A 19885-nucleotide genomic window follows, 5' to 3' on the forward strand; every position below is an offset into this window, starting at 1 on the left:
GCAGATGTTGAGGAATTGGGCAAATTCTTAAGTAAACATAGTGGCAATAGAAAGAACTCTGACCCAGGAGTCAGGAGACTTAGTTCTTGTCTGTGCCATTAACTTTTTGAAATATTTCTCTCTTTTTTTTTTTTTTTTTTTTTGCAGGGCAATGGGGGTTAAGTGACTTGCCTAGGGTCACACAGCCAGTTAGTATCAAGTGTCTGAGGCCAGATTTGAACTCAGGAACTCCTGAATCCAGGGCCGGTGCTCTATCCACTGCGCCACCTAGCCACCCCCTGAAATATTTCTCTTAACAATTAAGATAAATTAGAAGTCTAATATAATATTTCTTTTGCTTATTTTAATTTTTTAATTATATTTTTGTGTTAACTTAAAAAAAATTTCTAAGTAGTATTTCCTTAAATAGGGCATGTAAAGCAATCAGTAGTACCAAAGACATTTTAAAAAGTAGATTTTTATTGATATCTTTTATTTTTATATTACCCAAATTTCCCCTTGTATCTCTTTCCCTCCTAATGCGAGAATTATCTCTTGTAACAAAGAATTTTTTGGAAAAAGAAAAATAATTAAATCCAGCAAAACCAATCAATACATGAAAAATATTTGACATTATCAGCATTATTCCACACAGCCAAAGTACCTTAGGGTCCAAGAGCTCTAAGTGATAGAGGGAAAAACATGATATTCATGATAAAGAAAGAGGGTTAGATGAAGCTAATTTTTAACAGCTTACCATTTCCGTGAAAAAGTATCCTTGGATTTATAGGCCCTTGTATGTTCTCCATCTTGTGTTCCAAACCCTATAAATGGCTCTTGAGTTTCTTAGAATTTGAAGTAACCCTGGAAGTTTAGCCAGACAACCTAGAGTCAAATAGAACTTGCTACATATGGGATTAATGTCACTTTCCAGGCTCCCCTGATAGTTTTCCTACATTTTCTTTAGCTCATTCTCCTCGGAACACAGACAGTTGAATGGGATTCCTACACCATTGGGGGCGTGGGGGGCGTGTCCAAGGATAGTTTTGAGAATTCTGGAATTGCCTGGGAATTTGTGGGCTATAGGCCCACAGGTGGCCCATCTTATGAGTGTACTTAGTGTCCTGACCGAGGAAGTCAACATCTTATTGGATAAAGCCAGTTTTCATGCTATAGTACAGGGCTTCTTAAACTTTTTCTACTCGTAGCCCCTTTTTACTCAAGACATTTTTAGATAACCTTGGGTATATAGGTATATAAAATAGGTATACGTAACCTTTTACTGTTGCCAATTTTTTTGTGACCCCCACATTGTTATGTGACTCCATATGGGGTCGCAGTCTACCATTTAAGAAGCTTTGCTGTGGTACAGGGTGGGCCAGAAGTCACAAAGAGATTTCAATATTTAATAATTCCTTCATTTTTTGTTTTTAATTTATGATACAATAGCATCATATACTGCATATGTAGAAAATTAGTTTATATTATGTCTGAAAAATCAAATCTCATAAATGGCAAAAAATAAAGAAAAAATAATTTTCAAAAAGTTATTAAAACATGATAACTCTTGGGCTACCCTGTAGTTTCAGATAGCCATTCTTGTGCTAAATTCGTACAAAACCACTAAGCATGTTAATGTGTATTCTGATTTCTAAAATGTTTCAAGTAAAACATCTTCATATATATGATCTAATTGTATTTTTTACAATAATTCTTTAAGGTAAGATAAGACAAATGCATGTTACTCATTTCTTATATGTAAATAAAGCTTACATTGCAGATTACCTAAATTCTCTTTGATGATATAGCTACTCATTGGACAAAAAATAAAGGTGTTTGTGGGAGTGACTGAGCCAGAATGAGTTATGTGGTAACTTGGTAGAATGGCCTTGAAAATATTTGATGTACTATTATAAATCTCTTTTATAATAGGTAATTTAAGTTTTAAAAGCTGTTACAAGGAAAAGCAATTAATGGCTTAAAGACTGTGGTATAACAGATTCTATGGTGTTCTACTTCCTTTTATTAGTTGAAAGAGCTTTCTGTTAATCACTTTGCTATATTTTTATACTGGAGGAATATTAGACATATTTTATTCATTTAGCTAAGCACAAATGAACACAATGCTCCATGCTTTTAAAATAATTAAATATGATATATTTTTATTTCCATAGTTATTGTCAAATCTTGCAATCCTGCAGTATTTAGTTTTTACAACTACCTCCGGACACACCCTTTGCTTCTACGAAGAAACTTTGGCTCACCTGAAGGGACTTTAGCAACTTTAGGTCTCAAAAGTGAGAAGAGTTTTGTTGGTAAAATTAATCTTATAGAGAGAAAATTATTCTTTACCACTGCAAATGCTCACTTTAAAGTTGGATGTCCTGTTTTAGCTCTTGAGGTACTTTCTAAAATTCCAAAAGTAACTAAGAAGTCAAGCTTTTCTGTAAACAAAGATCTCCTTGGGGCTTCTGAATCCAAAGTATGGAATGAAAGTAGTGAAGGTGTTCCCTTAAGTTCAGCCAATGTGCAATCATCTGAGCTTGACTGGAGTCAAACAGCATTAAAGGTTGATGAGGAACCACTCACTCTTGATTGGGGTGAAGACCAAGATAGTGCTTTAGAAGAGGAAGATGATGCTGGTTTAGTAATGAAAAGTTCAGATTTGGAAAAAAGAAATGGAAAACAAGATCAGAAAGTTTCAGACCCCAATATGTTACTAACCCCCCAGGAAGAGGAATCTCAAGAAGGTGACTCTGAAGTTGATGTGATTGCTGAACAACTAAAATTCAGAGCATGTTTAAAGATCCTCATGACTGAACTTAGGACATTGGCTACAGGTTATGAAGTAGATGGAGGAAAACTCAGATTTCAGCTCTACAACTGGCTGGAAAAAGAAATTGCTGCCATGCATGAAATATGTAACCACGAATCAAGTAGTAAAGAATACCCCAGCAAAGCATACTCCAAAATAGATGGTGATATCCTTGATTTTGAAGAAATGATTGACAAACCAGAGGTTGGCTCATATGAACGCCACCAGTTAGAAAGACGAAGATTACAAGCCAAACGAGAACATGCCGAAAGGCGGAAGTTGTGGTTACAGAAAAACCAAGATCTTTTAAGAGTATTTCTTAGCTACTGCAGCCTCCATGGGGCACAAGGTGGTGGCCTAGCCTCAGTAAGAATGGAACTCAAATTTTTGCTTCAAGAATCACAACAGGTATGACCATTTCTTAAGTTACCAATTTCTTGGTTCAATAATTTGAGCACTTGCTCATCTCATCTTTGTTTAGGGTTAACAGAAAGAAATTCAGTTTCCATAGTATTAAAAAGTCATATTCAGGGGGCAGCTAGATGGCGCAGTGGATAGAGCACCGGCCCTGGAGTCAGGAGGACCTGAGTTCAAATCTGGCCGCAGACACTTAACAATTACTAGCTGTGTGACCTTGGGCAAGTCACTTAACCCCAATTGCCTCTTAAAAAAAAAAGTCATATTCATGCCAAAAATGTTAGCATTCTAACCAAAAAATTTAGTTAAATTTCTGTTAATTAAATGGCTTTATTATAATTAGATTTCAGCCATCACCAGTATTTTTGGTCAGGTAACTGATGCTTTTGTTAGTTTTATTTAATTTTAATTACTACTTATTTATTTATTTTTACTAAAATAGGAAACTACAGTGAAACAGCTCCAATCTCCTCTACCATTACCCACAACGCTACCTCTGCTTTCAGCAAGTATTGCTTCAACAAAAACGGTTATAGCTAATCCTGTATTATATCTAAATAATCATATCCACGATATCCTTTATACCATTGTTCAGATGAAAGTTCCACCACATCCCAATATTGAAGATGTGAAGGTAATGCAAAGTTTATTTGATCTCATAAATTCTGTAAATATACATATATATATATAAACACACACATATACATCCATATACATGTATACACACACAGATTATACAGGGTGTCCCAAAGTCTTAGTTCAGTTTAAACTTTAATATCTTAATTTAATGATCTAAATTAATAATGTAACATATAATAATAATATAATTAAATTTAAAATAATTTAATGCTTAATAGCTTAAAACTATATGAAGACTTTTGGGACACTAGGGTAGGTATGTGTGTATATAGGTTATACATATATGTAATACACACACTTTAAAAAATTATTTCCAACTAATGTCTAGAGGAACTAGCCAATAGTGATTGTTGTCTGATTTGTCATATGTTCCTTTCAATACTTCTTTTCTCTATTGCTTCAAGTTTGCTTGTCTGATAAACTTAATTTTAGAGTCAAGGATTCTCTTCGTCTCTGAATATTTCTGGAAAAGTAGTATTAGCTCTTTAAGACAGAAAACACTTGGCTAGTATTAATAGGTGTAACAATCACCTTTGTCCCTTACTAGCAAGTTTCTACTTCCTTCTTTCTTTATATTTGACCTATACTGTTCTTTAAGGTGAACCACTGATTCACAAAGCAAGTATGGTTGCTTCTTTATATCTCTCAGGCAAGGAAGTAAAAGTAAAATATTAGTGGGTGGCTGGTTAGTTGGATTAGTATATCAAAAAAATGACCAGTCTTTTTGGTATCTGGGAAAGAAGGAAACTTCCTTGGTGTTCATCTACAATTCTTTAGTTTCCTTCTGGTCCTAGAATATCATATACAACAGCTAAGGAAGATTGGGATTAGTTGCCCATAGTACCACCAAAATATAACTTTAATTTCCCACTCTGAGAAATTAAATAATTGAGTAATGGCAAGAATAGACAGGGAGCTGGGTGGGAACTTCAGGGTTGAGCAAGCTTCTCCCCTTCCATTGTTTACTTAGAGGACTGAGTTCTCTTTTCTGTTGATATGGGAGGGATCCCCTGTATGCATCTGCTGGTAAAGTTCCCGGGACAAGAGTGTTTAGTCACAAACTGGAGAGAGGAAACTGGGGGGAAGGGGAGTGCCTCAGATGGGAGGCTTCATGCCACATGTATAAGCTGAAAATATACAGCAGTGGAGGGCCCAGGAAGTGGGTGTAAGATAGAAATGATAGTTCTATCACTGACTTGTTGCAATTAATATGTTGTGGACCCCTCATCTATCAATGAGGAGAGTATATACTGAAAAGTTATAAGATGAATTAATTTGTATTAATATTTAGTATAGTTAGATGCAATATGAAATAGTAGATAGAGAAGTGGCCTTGGGAGTCAGTCATGCCTTTGCCACATCCTGGCTGTGTTATTTTGATAAAGGTATCTAATTCCTCAGTGCTCTGATTTGCTTTTTAAGAATAAAAGTTGAAGGGGCAGCTAGGTGACTCAGTGGATAGAGCACTGGCCCTGGAGTCAGGAGTACCTGAGTTCAAATCCAGCCTCAGACACTTAACACTTACTAGCTGTGTGACCCTGGGCAAGTCACTTAACCCCAATTGCTTCACTTAAAAAAAAATACAAGTTGTAGAAAAGGTGCATACTTGCATTGGTAGAGAGATTTTCCTTCTAAGGGAATTATCTATGTCAGTGAAATCATGGTTCTTAATCCTATTTAGCATAGACTTGATTACAATTATACTGGTTAGGTAAATGTGGAAAAGAGGAGAGTTGAAATGATATATAGTTAACATTCTTGGGTCTTAATGATTTGGATATGATGTTCAAAAAATATCATGAAAATAGACTTCTAAGAATCCCTAAAGTTCTAATATTCTGTAATTTTAGAGACATTAATTCAGCCAAGTAATAGGTTTCAAAATGATATGCTGATTCTGGTAGCTTTGAAACTTTATACCCTTATACCCTTTATGCCCATAGAACATCAAGATAGACTCTCTCCACTGGAATCGATTGCTCTACTTTTAGAAATGCTTTAAAATCTCCTTTGGTCCATGAGGACCATTCTAATATAGTCTGATATAAATATAATTTGCTAATTGGATCCAATCCTGCTAGTCTAAAAGTGAGGGTTTCCCCTCCTCCCCAATTTTCACTGATATTACCGGATCTGTTATTTTCAGCACAGGGCATCTTCAGGGACAAGCCTGTATTTCCCGGTTCTGAAATTACTGTATACATTTTACTGTGTTGTCCTTAGAACCCAGTGAAAGTTATTCATTAACACTTCAACTGATCTTTAGCATTAATGAGAAGTAGCATCAACATAGATTGATTAAATCAGTCCAAATTGTTTGGGGGGTGGGAGGGACTGGTTATCTTACTTAAATCCATACTTGTGTTACTAATCAAGCTATATTTATTACAACAACAGGAGTCTATTTGGTTAATTTCTGATCTCTAAGTATTTTACTGTTGTATAGAAATGTTAATACAAAATGTAATTCTGGCTGTTTTGGTTTTAGGTGCACACACTTCATTCACTAGCAGCTTCACTTTCTGCATCTATTTACCAAGCATTATGTGACAGTCATAGCTACAGGTAAAAAAAAAACAAAAACAAAAACAAAAACCCTAAACAAATAGCACTAATACAGACACACAAATCCCAAATTGAATGAAACTGGTCCAGAATTATGTTGTTTTTAATAAGGCTCTGTGTCCCTATGTGTATTTATTTACTAAAGGATGGAGAAGGAGAATAGAAGTGCCCTTTCATAGTTTTGTATCATAGTTTTCTCCCATCAGAAACTGGTATAGTTATTTGATACATGATTTATTCTCTAAATATGATTTATAATTTGGAAGTATTTTGTACACATTTAACTTTTAAATTGACATTTTAAATAGGTTGCTTTTTTAAAAAAATAAGTAACCAAAAAAAGATTCTTCTCAGAGCTAGTCTCTCTTATTCAAAAAGTGCCAAGAACAGACGGTATAGAAGATGACAAAATGGCATTATTAAAGTTGAATTCCACATTAATCATCAATTTTTGGCATCTAGAAAGAAACTTATAAATAAATAGAGTAGGCTGGATTTCATTCATGGAAAATTATGAGACTTTTTCTCATTTTGTTTTATTAGAGATTTCTTATCTCATGTTCTGATTTTAAATGGAAGGTCTTTTTGAAAAAATGGGAAAATGATATTCTTTAAATTTGACTTAAATAATAAAATTTGTATTCCTATGGAACAGAATCATAATTTGTATGCCTTTGGATAGGATATCTATGAAAAGGAATGACTAAAAATGTTCATTTTCTCAATATCAAATGGTGTTCAGTATAACTAGCATATTTTGAATTCTGATGGATATTATAATTATAGAGAAATTAAATCACATGAATATGTGGTCAGGTTTCACTTTAAAATATTCATAAAGGAGACCCTCATTGTTGTAACTCTTCATGTGAAGTCTGGATGACTACTTGGCCAGGATAGTGTAAGATGGTTCATAATTAGGTATGGATTGAAACATTTAGTCTCTTTATTTTCTTCCAGCTTTGAGATTCTGTGCATGATTTAAAGCAGGGGTTGACAACTATAGTAGTCTGCAGGCCAAAACCAGACCTCTTCCTGTTTTTGTACCACTCAGAACTAAGAATGTTTTTTTATATTTTAAAAAAATTGTTTTTAAAAATATGAAAAACATTCTTTTCTTGCAAGGTTACATAAAAATTAGCAGTGGGCTGGATTTGGCCCTGAGACTACTGTTTGCTGACCCCCTAATTTCAAGTATGAATAGCTAAATGGTAGAAGTAATACTTTTTGAAAAATCTCAATAAATTAAAGTAGATAAAATGTAAGAGGTTTATATTTGTAGAATTTGTTACTTGAAAATGTAGCAGTTTTCCAAAAGGTTTTTTTTTTTGTAAGTACCATATGAAGAATTGCTAATTCAGGATGGGCTATACATTGATATTAATTTAATTATGCCATTTCTAAGCAAGATTAAATAAATGTTTGAAATTACAAAAAAGAATGTTGTTTCATATGGCTATGGGACATCTTAATGTGTAAAGCATATTGACTGATTTCCCTCCCTGGCCAACTGAGTTATTTCACTTTTGAGGCAAATTTTCCAGATGAAAGTTTGGATTGACCACCAATAAATTAAGTTATGGATGACTTACTTCTTCGAGCTAAAATATAGCTGCTAAAGAGAAAAAATTATTTGGAAACATTTTATTTGAGAATTAAATATTTTTGAAGCATGATTCCCTAAAGGTCCTGTCCATTTTCAGTTTAGGGATAAACTTACTTCTCTATATTACTGCCAAAGTTGATTATTCGCTTAGAAATATAACAGAATGTGACAATTTGCTCACCACCATTATTTCTTTGTAAAAACAAATAGCATAAAGAATTTTAAAGTCATAAGATGACATCCCATAATAGTGTAACATATACTCTCAGCCTTAGTTTTAAAAATATGAATAATTAAACATTTGAAATGAATTTCATTTCAAAAATATTCTCAGATTCTCACTAGAAATGCTTCATTTGTTTTTAGTAGCCAAACTGAGGCAAATCAGTTTACCGGAATGGCTTATCAAGGACTTCTTTTAAGCGATCGTAGAAGACTAAGAACAGAAAGCATCGATGAGCATGCAACGCCAAATTCATCTCCTGCTCAGTGGCCAGGTAAGAAGAATTCATGTGGTGGGTTTTTTTGTTTTTGTTTTTGTTTTGTATTTTTTTCCTTTTGTGTCGTTTGAAATTATATGGGGGTGCCTATCTTTGTTCCAGGTTTTAGGGAACTTAGCTGGGGTTTCTAATATATTGCTACTTATAAATTAGAGGTTATAGCACCAGTCTTTGGCACTAAGCATTTATTAAAGCATATTAAATGTTAGTAATGAGAGAGCACATGACTCCAAAAGTTCTGAAGCCCTACATACCTAGGATAGAAAGCGAGAGCCAGAGGGCAGCGTGGGAGAGAGAATAGAGATTCTCCCCATACCCCCCTTGCTCCAAGGGTTTTTATCCTCCCTCAGGTAGAGGTGGATCACTGCACATTGGTCCAAGCTAATTGGCTAGTAACATTCAAGTCCATTGACTAACATGACTTGAGGGTGGTCCACTTACCTGAGTTAACTTCCTTTAGGTAGTCAGGAAGGTCAATAATCTACATTTCCTTTGCAGTTCCCCTGACTCTGGGCTGGCTGTAAAAGAGGTTGGGCAAGGTTCCCTCAACTGGGGGGGGCCTCTGGGCCCCCCCAAACCCATTATTTTCTCACACTTGTGATGTGACAATATCTTTTTTAAAAATTAAGAGATTGCATGTGTGATTTTCAGTGACATCAAATACAGACAATTAGAACTCTTAAGTTGCAAGTTGTGAACTGCACAAAGCAAAGAACACCAAAAAATGATGACATATCCATTTAGAGATGGGTTGCTATTTATCCTCAGGTTTTCTGAGTTCACACTTCAGAAAAAAATTCCATAAGGGACTGGTAGGTGGGTTTTATGAAAATTTAAAGGAAAATGTGAATGTTATTGAGTAGAACTTCTTTTAAACAATTGTCTAGACTTTTTGTTTGAGGACATTTAGTGATGGGTAATTCTTTGCATCCTGAATCACCCCATTGTACTTTTGGACAGGTCTGATCATTTGGAATTTTTTTATCATAATAAACCAAAATCAGCATCCTTGCATCTTTCATTCTTCTAGTTTTGCCCTCTAGGACCAAGAAGAACAAGTTTTCCCTCTTATACATAGTTTTTTAAATACTTGAAGACAGTTACCATTTCCCCCTTGAGTCTTCTCCAAACAAATTCTGACATGGGTCCCTTCAACACCCTGCTTCTCTACCTTTTCCCTACCCCTGAGCCCACTTTAGGAACTTTACAGCTTCTCAGTATTCTTCTTTTAATGTGGCACCTAGAACAGCTGAACATGGTGTTCCAGCTTTGGTCTTGCCAGGGCATAGGGTACAGTGGGAAAATACAGTACTTTTCTCCTTCTGGACATTCTGCTTCTATTAATGCAGCCTAAAATTGAATTAACTTTTTTGGCTGCTATTACCCATGAGTCTTTTTCAGTATGAATTATCTAATTTTGTTTCCCCCACCCTGTACTTTAGTTTAGTTACTTTTAAAAAATCCAGTTGTAGGACTTTACATTTACTTTATTAAGTTCCTTCTGACAGGACAAATGAGTATCCAGACCCCCTCAGACAAGTTCAGTCCTATTGAGTACATTGGCATAATGGGTCATTTCCTTTGATTTAGAGCCGGAAGGGTCATGCAATCCAACTCTCTCATTGAATTTAGCCAGTTTTTCCAAACCTATGTCATTCTTTCAGTGCTTATATATATGCCTCCAAAATCAAATATATTCCTTTCCTCCTCTCCCTGGGTTTGAGACTCTGCTACCTTCTCAAAGTGTTATGTAGTCCATTGAAGCTAGATCTCACCTCCCTTTGGCTAAACAGTATTTTAGAGTAAGTAGTGGAGTTCTGACTTCAGAGACTGACATCCAGCTATTTATACTCTTTCGTTTTCCTCTCCCTCATGTCCCTTATATGTAACTGAATTCTTGGTGAGGACTTTTCTGCAGTTACCAGTTCTTGGTTTGAGGATTCATAACCCAACAGAGTTCTTAGGTTTCCCAGCTAGGGTTTATAGTGTCAACATTTTAACTTTTCTCTTTTGAACCTTACTGTTTTCTGTCTTATCCTTAATTTACAGGTGGTTTTGCTTTCCACCTCTATGTGGAACTGGAAATACTATGCTTCTTTTCTAAGCTCTAAATAGATATAGGAGAGGTGGTCTTAAAAATCTTTATCTGGAGAAAGGAAAAGATCACAAATCTTAATCATGATTCAGATGCAGTTCTTAGTATATGAGGTAAACCTTCTGGAAAAATGTTCTGAGAATGTTACTCTTTCTATCATTTTTTTTTTCTGGAAAAGACTACAGACCATCTATATGAAGAAGGGTGATTGCTGCAGTTGCCCTGAGTGGCTTACTTCTAGCTGAAACTATCTATGGTTTTCTTGGTTCAGCTAGGTGCTGCAGTGGATAGAGTGCTGGCCTTGGAGTCAAGAAGACCTGAATTCAAATCTCACCTCTCCTAGCTGTGTGACCCTGGGCAAGTCACTTAACCCTAATTGCCTTAAAACATCTGGGGTTCGGGCAGCTAGGTGGCACAGTGGATGAAGCACCGGCCTTGGATTTAGGAGGACCTGAGTTCAAATTCGGCATCAGACACTTCTTGACACTTATTAGCTATGTGACTCTGGGCAAGTCACTTAACCCCCATTGCCCTGCAATCCCCCCCCCCCCCCAAACAAAACAAAACAAACACACACACACACACACACACACACACACACACACAAACAAACAAAAACAACAAAAAACACCTGGGGTCATCTCCAGTCATCCTGACATATATCTTGCCACTGGACCCAGAGGGCTCTGGAGGAGAGAGTGAGGTTGGTGACCTTGCACAACCCTCCCTTACTTAAATCCAATTTAGTACAAGTCATGACATCATCCTGATGTCATGGTTCTCTTCAAGAATGAAGGACAGACAACAATCTCTGGTTCTCACTTCTTATATTCCTTCAAGGATTATTGTCTCACCATTTTGTAGGATGTTTTCAGGCCAAATGTTCCTTCTTGCCTCTGGTTTTAGAATCTCCAAAACATAATGAATGTTATGAATTTTGACCTTTGGAAAAATGAAATTTATTTCCCAAAGAAACTCACTTTCTGAATATTTGAACTTTTATTCATTGTCACCTAGTTTTTCTCTCTTCTCATTCATGAGAAATACTAAAACTCTAATTCTCTGTTCTCTTTCACTGGAGGTATGCATAGTGTCTCTATAATATTAATGTAAGGAGATTAGATATGAATAAAATTAGTTCATTAAACTCCAGAACATTCTGGATCACTTCTCTTTAACAAGAGGTTTATTGGTTTATTGGTAAAATAAGTCAGCAAGGGGGCAGCTAGGTGGCACAGTGGATAAAGTACCAGGCCTGGATTCAGGAGGACCTGAGTTCAAATCTGGCCTCAGATACTTGACACATACTAGCTGTGTGACCCTGAGCAAGTCACTTAACCCTCATTGCCCTGCAAAAGAAAAAAAAAAGTCAGCACTTAGGTAGTATGGTTCAGTAGCTAGAAGTTTAGTCTTGGGACCAGGAAAACCTGGTTTTAAATTTGGCCTCTTTATAAGTAAGGACTGTGTAATGCTGGACAAGTCTCTTACATTCTCAGTGCTCCACATAGCTCCTAAGATTAGAAATTACAGAGACAAGTAGTCAATCTGTATCAGTTGAGGGAGTTTCTACAATGGGAATTCCTCATATCAATGAAATCACAGGTCTGGACCCAAAGTAAACTTAATTACTAGTCAAAGCAGGTAACCACTGTTTATATCTTATATTTCTATTTTAGCAAACAGGGCAATTAACACAATTCAACTATTTGGTCTTCAGAATTCCCACTATTGCTTACAACCAAAATAATTCATCAGGAAGAATAACATGGAAGGAAAAAATCCTGCATATTTTATCAGAATTGTTGAGGTACAGAAAATAGGGGAGTCAAGAGGGAGGAAAGAAATAATTCATTTCACACTTATCCCTGTTAAAGAAGAAAATAAAAAGAAAAAAATTACCTAAATTATTTCCATTTTGTGTCTCTTTTGAATGCTAAATCAACTAGAGAAACAGTATTGTCCAGTAGAAAGAGTACTTATCTTTCCTGGAGTCCATGGGAGCTGAGTTTGTATGTATTTCATCTCTGCCATTTACTATCTATGTGACTTTGAGTCCTTTAACCTCTCTGAGCCTTGGTTTCCTTATCAGTTAATTGAAAGAGTTGACTAAATGTTCTCTAAGGTCCTTTCCAGTTTTCAGTCTATGATCCTATGAACTAATAGCGGAAGCTTATCTAGGGAATATGCTTTCCCTGCCCCCTCTCCCCCTTTGGTTGACTAAATATAAGCCTTCTTATTGGAGTCCAGGAATGGGAAATCTGATATTCCTGGTCTAACTTCTATTTTTTTCTTTTTTAACCAATTTTCTTCTTTCCCTTCCTTTCCAAGGCTATTATCAGCTTAGATCTTTTCTCCTAGACTAAAGCTCCAAATTTGAGACCTTGAAACGAAAGAAAATCCTAAGTATAATTCATGGCTTTTTGTCAGATAAAAGTTAGTTCCTTCTCCACATCAATGTTCTCTTATAGGGAGCCTTTCTTTTTGAAGAAGTTGTTTTGTTCCCAGTTAGTGGGGGAAGAGCTCAACATCTGACAAAAAACTGCTGTTAAATTGGACAGCAGTTTGATAGAAATTAGGTTTAGGCCAACACCTTACATCATACTGGAATAAGCTCCAAATGCATATGTAATCTAGATACAAAAGGTCATATTATAAACAGCTTAGAGGAACAAGGAAGAAATTACCTTTCAGATCCATAGATAAAGAAAGATAGGACTGAACAAGTGATTGAGAGGATGAGATAAAATAAACAAATTTAAAATTAAAAAGCTTTTGCCAGGGCAGCTAGGTGGTGCAGTACATAAAGCACAGGCCCTGGATTCAGGAGGACCTGAGTTCAAATCCGGCCTCAGACACTTGACACTTACTAGCTGTGTGACCCTGGGCAAGTCACTTAACCCCAATTGCCTCACCAAAAAAAAAAAAAAAAAAAGCTTTTGCCTAAATAGCTCTAATGTAATAAAAATTAGAAGGGAAAACAGGTACCTAGGAAAAAATGTGTATAACAACTTTTTCTGGTAAGGGTTTTAGATATAAGAAAAGTAAGGAACTAATTCAAATGTATAAGACTAAGAGCCATTCCCCAATAGAGAAATTTTCTATTAAGAGGCAGTTTTCTTTTTTTTTCTTTTTTTTTTTTAAATTTCTTTTTAAATTTTTTTTTAATGTATGAGGTATTTTATTTTTTCCGTTACATGTAAAGATACTTCTCAACTTTTGTTTATACATGCTTTACAATTTCAGATTTTTCTCCCTCCCTCCCCTAGACAGCAGGTAATCTGATATAGGTTATATCTATATCTCTCTCTCTCTCTCTCTCTCTATATATATATATATACACACACATATATATATATATATATATATATACACATAATAACATTAATCCTATTTCTGCATTAATCCTGTTACAAGAGAAAGAATCAGAGCAGTGATGCAAAACCTCAAAATAGAAAAAAAAAACAACAGCACCCAAAACAAAAGAAATAATATGGTTCAATCAGCATCTATACTCCACAGTTCTTTCTTTCTTTTTTTTTTCTTGGATTTGGAGATCCTCTTCTATCATGAGTTTCCTGGAACTCTTCTGTACCATTGCATTGGTGAGAAGAATATAGTCCATCACAGTAGGTCAACACTCGATGTTGATGATACTGTGTACAATGTTCTTCTGGTTCTGCTCATCTCACTCATCATCAGCTCACATAAGACCCTCCAGGTTTCTCTGAACTCTTCCTGCTCATCATTTCTTACAGCACAATAATATTCCATTGTATTCATATACCACAACTTGTCCAGCCATTCCCCAATTGATGGGCACCCCCTCAACTTCCAATTCCTTGCTACCATGTAGCTATAAATATTTTTGTACATGTGGGTCCCTTTCCCCCTTCCATGATTTCTTTGGGCAAAAGACCTAAAAGTGGGATTGCTGGGTCAAAGGGTATGCACAGCTTTATCGCCCTTTGGGCATAATTCCAAATTGAAGAGGCAGTTTTCAAAGTAAGAAATGCAAGCAATCAACAGCCATATTAAGAAATGCTTTAAATTGCTTGAAGCAATTTTGCTCTACGTATTGATTGATGAAGCAAATGTATTAGGTACAAATTCCAGTTAAATTTGCCACTACTTCTGTGTAACAAGATCAGGAGTTCTTCACCTATGGTCTATGAACTTAGCTTTTTAAATATTTTAATAACTCTTTACAATCCTATGTATTTTTTGACTTTAAAAATATTATTCTGAACAGGGGTCTGTAGGCTTCACCAGGTTACCAAAAGAGTCCATGACGACAAAAAAAGATTTTTTTCTCCCTCCCTCTCTTCCCTCCCTTTTCCCTAAGACAGAAAGCAATCTGATATAGATTATATATGTACAGTCACATTAAATGTATTTCTGCATTAGTTATATTGTGGAAGAAGAATCAGAACACAAGGGGCAAACCTCAATAAAGGAAAAAAACTAACCACCAAAAAGTAGAAATAATATGGTTCAATCTGCATTCAGAATCCACAGTTCTTTTTTCTGGATGTGGAGAACATTTTCCATCATGAGTTCTTTGGAATTGTCTTGGAGAAAAGATTAAATCTTTTTTGTTATTGTTGTTGAAAAGATTAAATCTTTTTTTTTTTTTAATTTTTTTTTTTTTTTTAGTGAGGCAATTGGGGTTAAGTGACTTGCCCAGGGTCACACAGCTAGTAAATATTAAGTGTCTGAGGCCGGATTTGAACTCAGGTACTCCTGACTCCAGGGCCGGTGCTCTATCCACTACGCCAGAAAAGATTAAATCTTAATGAAAGTGTGGGAGAGTGTCTTTGGCCTGGAATCTAAATACATGTATAATGCTATCACTGCTTTTTAGAATAAAAGTGTCAGCCGTTAAGCAAGAAATGATACCGATAAGTATGGCACAATTTTTCAAGAAGAATTTGTGCACTGTCTTTTATAGATGCATATACTCCATATATCATTGGTAAATTTTTCTTTCTGTATTGTAAACTGATTGTTTTACAATGTTGCAGGTGTGAGCTCCCTTATCAATCTATTAAGCTCTGCTCGCGATGAAGACCAACCAAAATTGAACATCTTGTTGTGTGAAGCTGTTGTTGCTGTCTACTTAAGTTTATTGATACATGCCCTTGCCACAAATTCTTTCAATGAATTATTTAGATTGGCAGCCCACCCCTTAAACAATCGGATGTGGGCTGCTGTGTTTGGAGGTGGCGTGAAACTTGTCGTAAAGCCTCGAAGACAATCAGAAAATATTTCAGGTGAGAGAACTTTGATGCCATTAGCATGTACGTGTCAACATACATAATTTGAGTTTAAGAGGAAAACAATTTTAATTTCCTGTTTTTAGGAACATAAAAATTATTCTTATTAAAATCCCTGATATAAAATTTGCACTACCTTTAGAAGCAACAGCAACATTTTCCTTTTTTTTTTTTTTTGTCATAGGTATTCTGATAGGTATGAGATGATACCTCAGAGTTGTTTTAATTTGCTTTTCTCTGAGCATTTTTTCATATATATGCAAGTCCAAGTTTTTAAACAACATCCAGGATATGTGTTTTTTAAATACTCACGTTTTATTATTGTGTAACGATTGGAATAACGCCACCTGCTGGAGACTTACTGTAGAAGAGTTCCGCCCATGAAGCGAAGGTCTTTGAGGGCAAGACCAGGAGTCTTTTCTTTGGTGTCAGGAAGTGACGCAGGCTAGTGGGAGGAGGAAGGAAGAGACTGGCACTTGCTCTCACTCTCTTGCCTTTGGACTCTGGTGGAGAGTGGAGCTAGAAATGTGCTCTCCCTTTAATAGATAGGAATCTAGGCCTTTTTTTCTCTTTACCAAATTCTTATTCTCCTTAATAAATGCCTAAAAGTCTAACTCTTGCTAAAGCTTATAATTTATTGGCGACCACTCATTAGATATTTTAGACAGTTTAGCTAGAATTTTAGCCCTTAACAATTGTTCTATTTTTTCTAAAATTGAGTAACTGTGTGATAGAGCATTCTGGCCCCTCCCCTTGTACAGAATGCTGTAATTGTGGCCTGTTCCCTGGTCCATACATTACCCTAGGCCAACTTGCTAATTAACTAGACAGTACAACTTTGTGTGCTGTGGTTGTTAGCTCTGAAGAGTCTGTGCCTCTCCTCCACCTGGGCCACTGCTACTCAAGCCTATTTCCTGGTTCCCAGTAGGGGGTGAAAAACCCAGGTTCTGCCTCAGCGCCAGCAGAGACCCCTGTAATCTCCCCTTGCCAACCGCTCAGCCTTCTCACCAGACTGTGAGCTTAAGTTCTACATGACACTGACTCTGCACCTGATTCAGAGGCTTGGGGGTCTCTTTCCCTGGCTCGGCTTGCTTGGGACTGGATCTGTGTCGGTGTGACTGTGGGGTTGGGCTCCATTCCTGCCTTGGCGAAGCAGCCCCTTCTTGCCAACCTTCTAAGCTGTCTTTGGCTGGAAAATGATCTCAGCACATTCTTTTGTGGGTTTTACTGATCTAAAAATTGTCCTATGGCATTATTTGGAGGTTTTTTGGAGCAATCGTGTCATGAGTTCCAAGAGCTTACTGCCTTTCCTCCCAACTGTGTCACAGATACTGTAACACAGTGTTTCACTCACTGACGCTTCTTGTACCAAGAAATTCCTACTTACTACCTAGAACCACTATATTTCTAAGTCTACTTTATTTCTTTGGGAGTTCTAAACCCACATTGAACATTATCATAGAAATGACAGAACCCAAGTAACAGAAAGTTAGTACAAAAGACAAGGAGATTTAATAAGAGAACATCTGGTTGCTCTACATAAATTTAAATCACCTGGGCCAGAAAAGTTATATCCTTGGGTCATGAAAGAGCTGGAAGCTGTGATTACTGAGCCACTGTCAGTGATATTTGAAAGATTATAGAAATTGGGAGAGGTCCCCTAGAATTGAAGAAGACATACAGAAAATGGTACCATTCATTTATTTATGCATGCATCTTATCTTTCCAACCTGACTATGCAATTCTAATAGGCCGGCATCATGTTTCTTTGTGATGCCTATAGGACCTAGAGCAGTATTTGTATATTTAAGTATTTCTTGATTCATCCTCTTTCCACTGAAAAAGTGCAGTGTGTATGGGAGCAACGTGTCCTTGTGATCACTCTGAGCCCTGTCATCACTGCTGACAGGTTGGTTTTTCACTGGGAAAATTGCAACATGGTCTCTTTCAGATGCTATTCTAATTAATTTTAGTCAGACTACAACTTTTCAGCAGTAGAGTGAAGAGAAGTATGAACTGTTTAAACAAATAGAAAATGAGCTCCGACTATTTCCTTCCCAATCAGCACCTCCTGTTCCTTCTGAAGAAATAGATAAACATCGGAGACGTTTTAACATGAGAATGCTGGTACCTGGAAGGCCTGTAAAAGATGCAACCCCACCACCAGTGCCTGCAGAAAGACCATCTTACAGAGAAAAATTTGTCCCTCCAGAACTTAGTATGTGGGATTATTTTGTGGCAAAGGTAAGGTATATGAAGAATGCAAATTTTAATTCTTAAAATATTATTTGAGCCAAGTAACAAAAACCTATGTCCCTTCATCTGTGTTCAATTACTCTGGGATGTTGTATAACTTAAGGTAAGATGCATAAGTACATGCAGTGCAATCTTGGTTATAAGTGACAATTTGGGAGATTTTAATGCATTTAAATATTTAATGAAAATTTCTTATAGCATACCAGCCAAATCTGACACTAGAAATAGATATCCATAGGTTTTACAAATTCCTTGGATTTTAGTGCCAAACTGCATGTCTGCAACTTACCTTCTTCCCTCCCCTGTCTCTGTCTTTTCCCTCTTTCTCTCTATTTATCACATCCACATACATTTTCCTGGATATATGCACGCGCGCGCACACACACACACACACACACACACACACACACAGATCTCAGCATACAACCAATAGCAAAAATAATAGTAAAGCACTAATCTGACACAAGGACACATTTGGAATAATAGAGTTGTGAATAGTCTGCAGGGAATAGGTATAGCAGAAAAAGATGTGGTGCTTCTAGAGGATCTCCAGAATTTTACCAGTTAATATAGTTAAATATTAATAGAATTATTTTTAAAAGCCATTAAGTTACTAACACATACAAACAATTCATCCAGCAGTAGAACAGGCATCCTGGAAGCCTCTGTTATTGAAATGCAAGGGTTTTATGAAAGAATTCCTGCTTAGGTACAGGTTGGACATTATAATCTCTGAGAGTCTGTAAATGGCTCTGTATTCTTTACGCTACTGTTGACTACCCCATATTTCTCTTTCTTTTTATTCTTCCTTCCTGCTAAGTGTGGACAGTCCCCCAAGGTTCAGTTCTTGACCTCCTACTCTTTGCTTTTTTCATCTACTCTTACAATTTCAATTAGTAACCCACTTTGAGAAATAGCTTGGAAAATGTGGACAGAGTTGTGGATTTGATCAGAGGACTTCAACTTAAATTCTAGCTCTCCTTATTGGCTGACTGATTGTATGACCTTGGGCAAGTCACGTAACCTGAGTAAAAATGAAAGAGTTGGACTAGATGATCTCCAAGGGCCTTTATAGTTTTAAATTCTATGATCTTTGCAGATGGCTTCCAATACACACACACACACACACACACACACACACACGTAATTCATCTCTCTCATACTCTAGTTTCTGTTTTTATCTGTTTCCTGAACACATCTGTATCCTGTTTACTATTGTCCCAAACCCAGTATGTTTAAAATCAAATTAATCATTGTCACTTCTCCTAACTAGCTACTTTTTCTGACTTAGGTGGTACTTTTATAGTCACCCGGACTTTATATTGCAGCACTATCTTCCTTTTTAAAAAAAAGGCTTGAATGCCTTTGCTTTTAGATCCCATTTGTTTCAGGATCTTACCCCAGTCCTGGAATTGAACCCTCTCCTTTGTAACATAGAAAAACAATTAAAAACAGTTGATAAAGTTACTAACTGTAACAATGTACATGAAACTCTTCCCTCATAGTCCCTTATTTTCTTTCCTGAGAAGAGGCACTTAATGCTTTGCATATAATCTGTGGATTGATCTTTTCATTTACTTGGCTATCATCATTGTGTATAGTGTTTTTCCTTCAGAGCCATCTTTGACTCCTAACTTCCTTAGCCTCTATATCCAATCAGTTATTAAGACATTCATTCTGGTGGCAGCTAGATGGCGCACTGGCCCTGGATTCAGGAGCACCTGAGTTCAAATCTGGCCT

General features: G+C 36.2%; 1 protein-coding gene across 3 annotated transcripts in view; it reads left to right on the forward strand.

Annotated features, from left to right (window-relative positions):
• The window catches only part of DMXL2 (Dmx like 2), a 161489-nt gene that overhangs the window by 102773 nt on the left and 38831 nt on the right, over positions 1–19885 (forward strand). For all 3 annotated transcript variants that reach the window (XM_043990151.1, XM_043990152.1, XM_043990153.1), the window contains exons 24-29: positions 2154–3202; positions 3654–3845; positions 6339–6415; positions 8388–8518; positions 15638–15886; positions 17955–18133. In XM_043990151.1, coding sequence (XP_043846086.1) covers positions 2154–3202; positions 3654–3845; positions 6339–6415; positions 8388–8518; positions 15638–15886; positions 17955–18133 — 1877 coding nt within the window. The remainder of the gene's footprint in view (positions 1–2153; positions 3203–3653; positions 3846–6338; positions 6416–8387; positions 8519–15637; positions 15887–17954; positions 18134–19885) is intronic.

Source organism: Dromiciops gliroides, chromosome 2 (genome assembly GCF_019393635.1).
Source record: "Dromiciops gliroides isolate mDroGli1 chromosome 2, mDroGli1.pri, whole genome shotgun sequence".
NCBI lineage: Eukaryota > Metazoa > Chordata > Mammalia > Microbiotheria > Microbiotheriidae > Dromiciops > Dromiciops gliroides.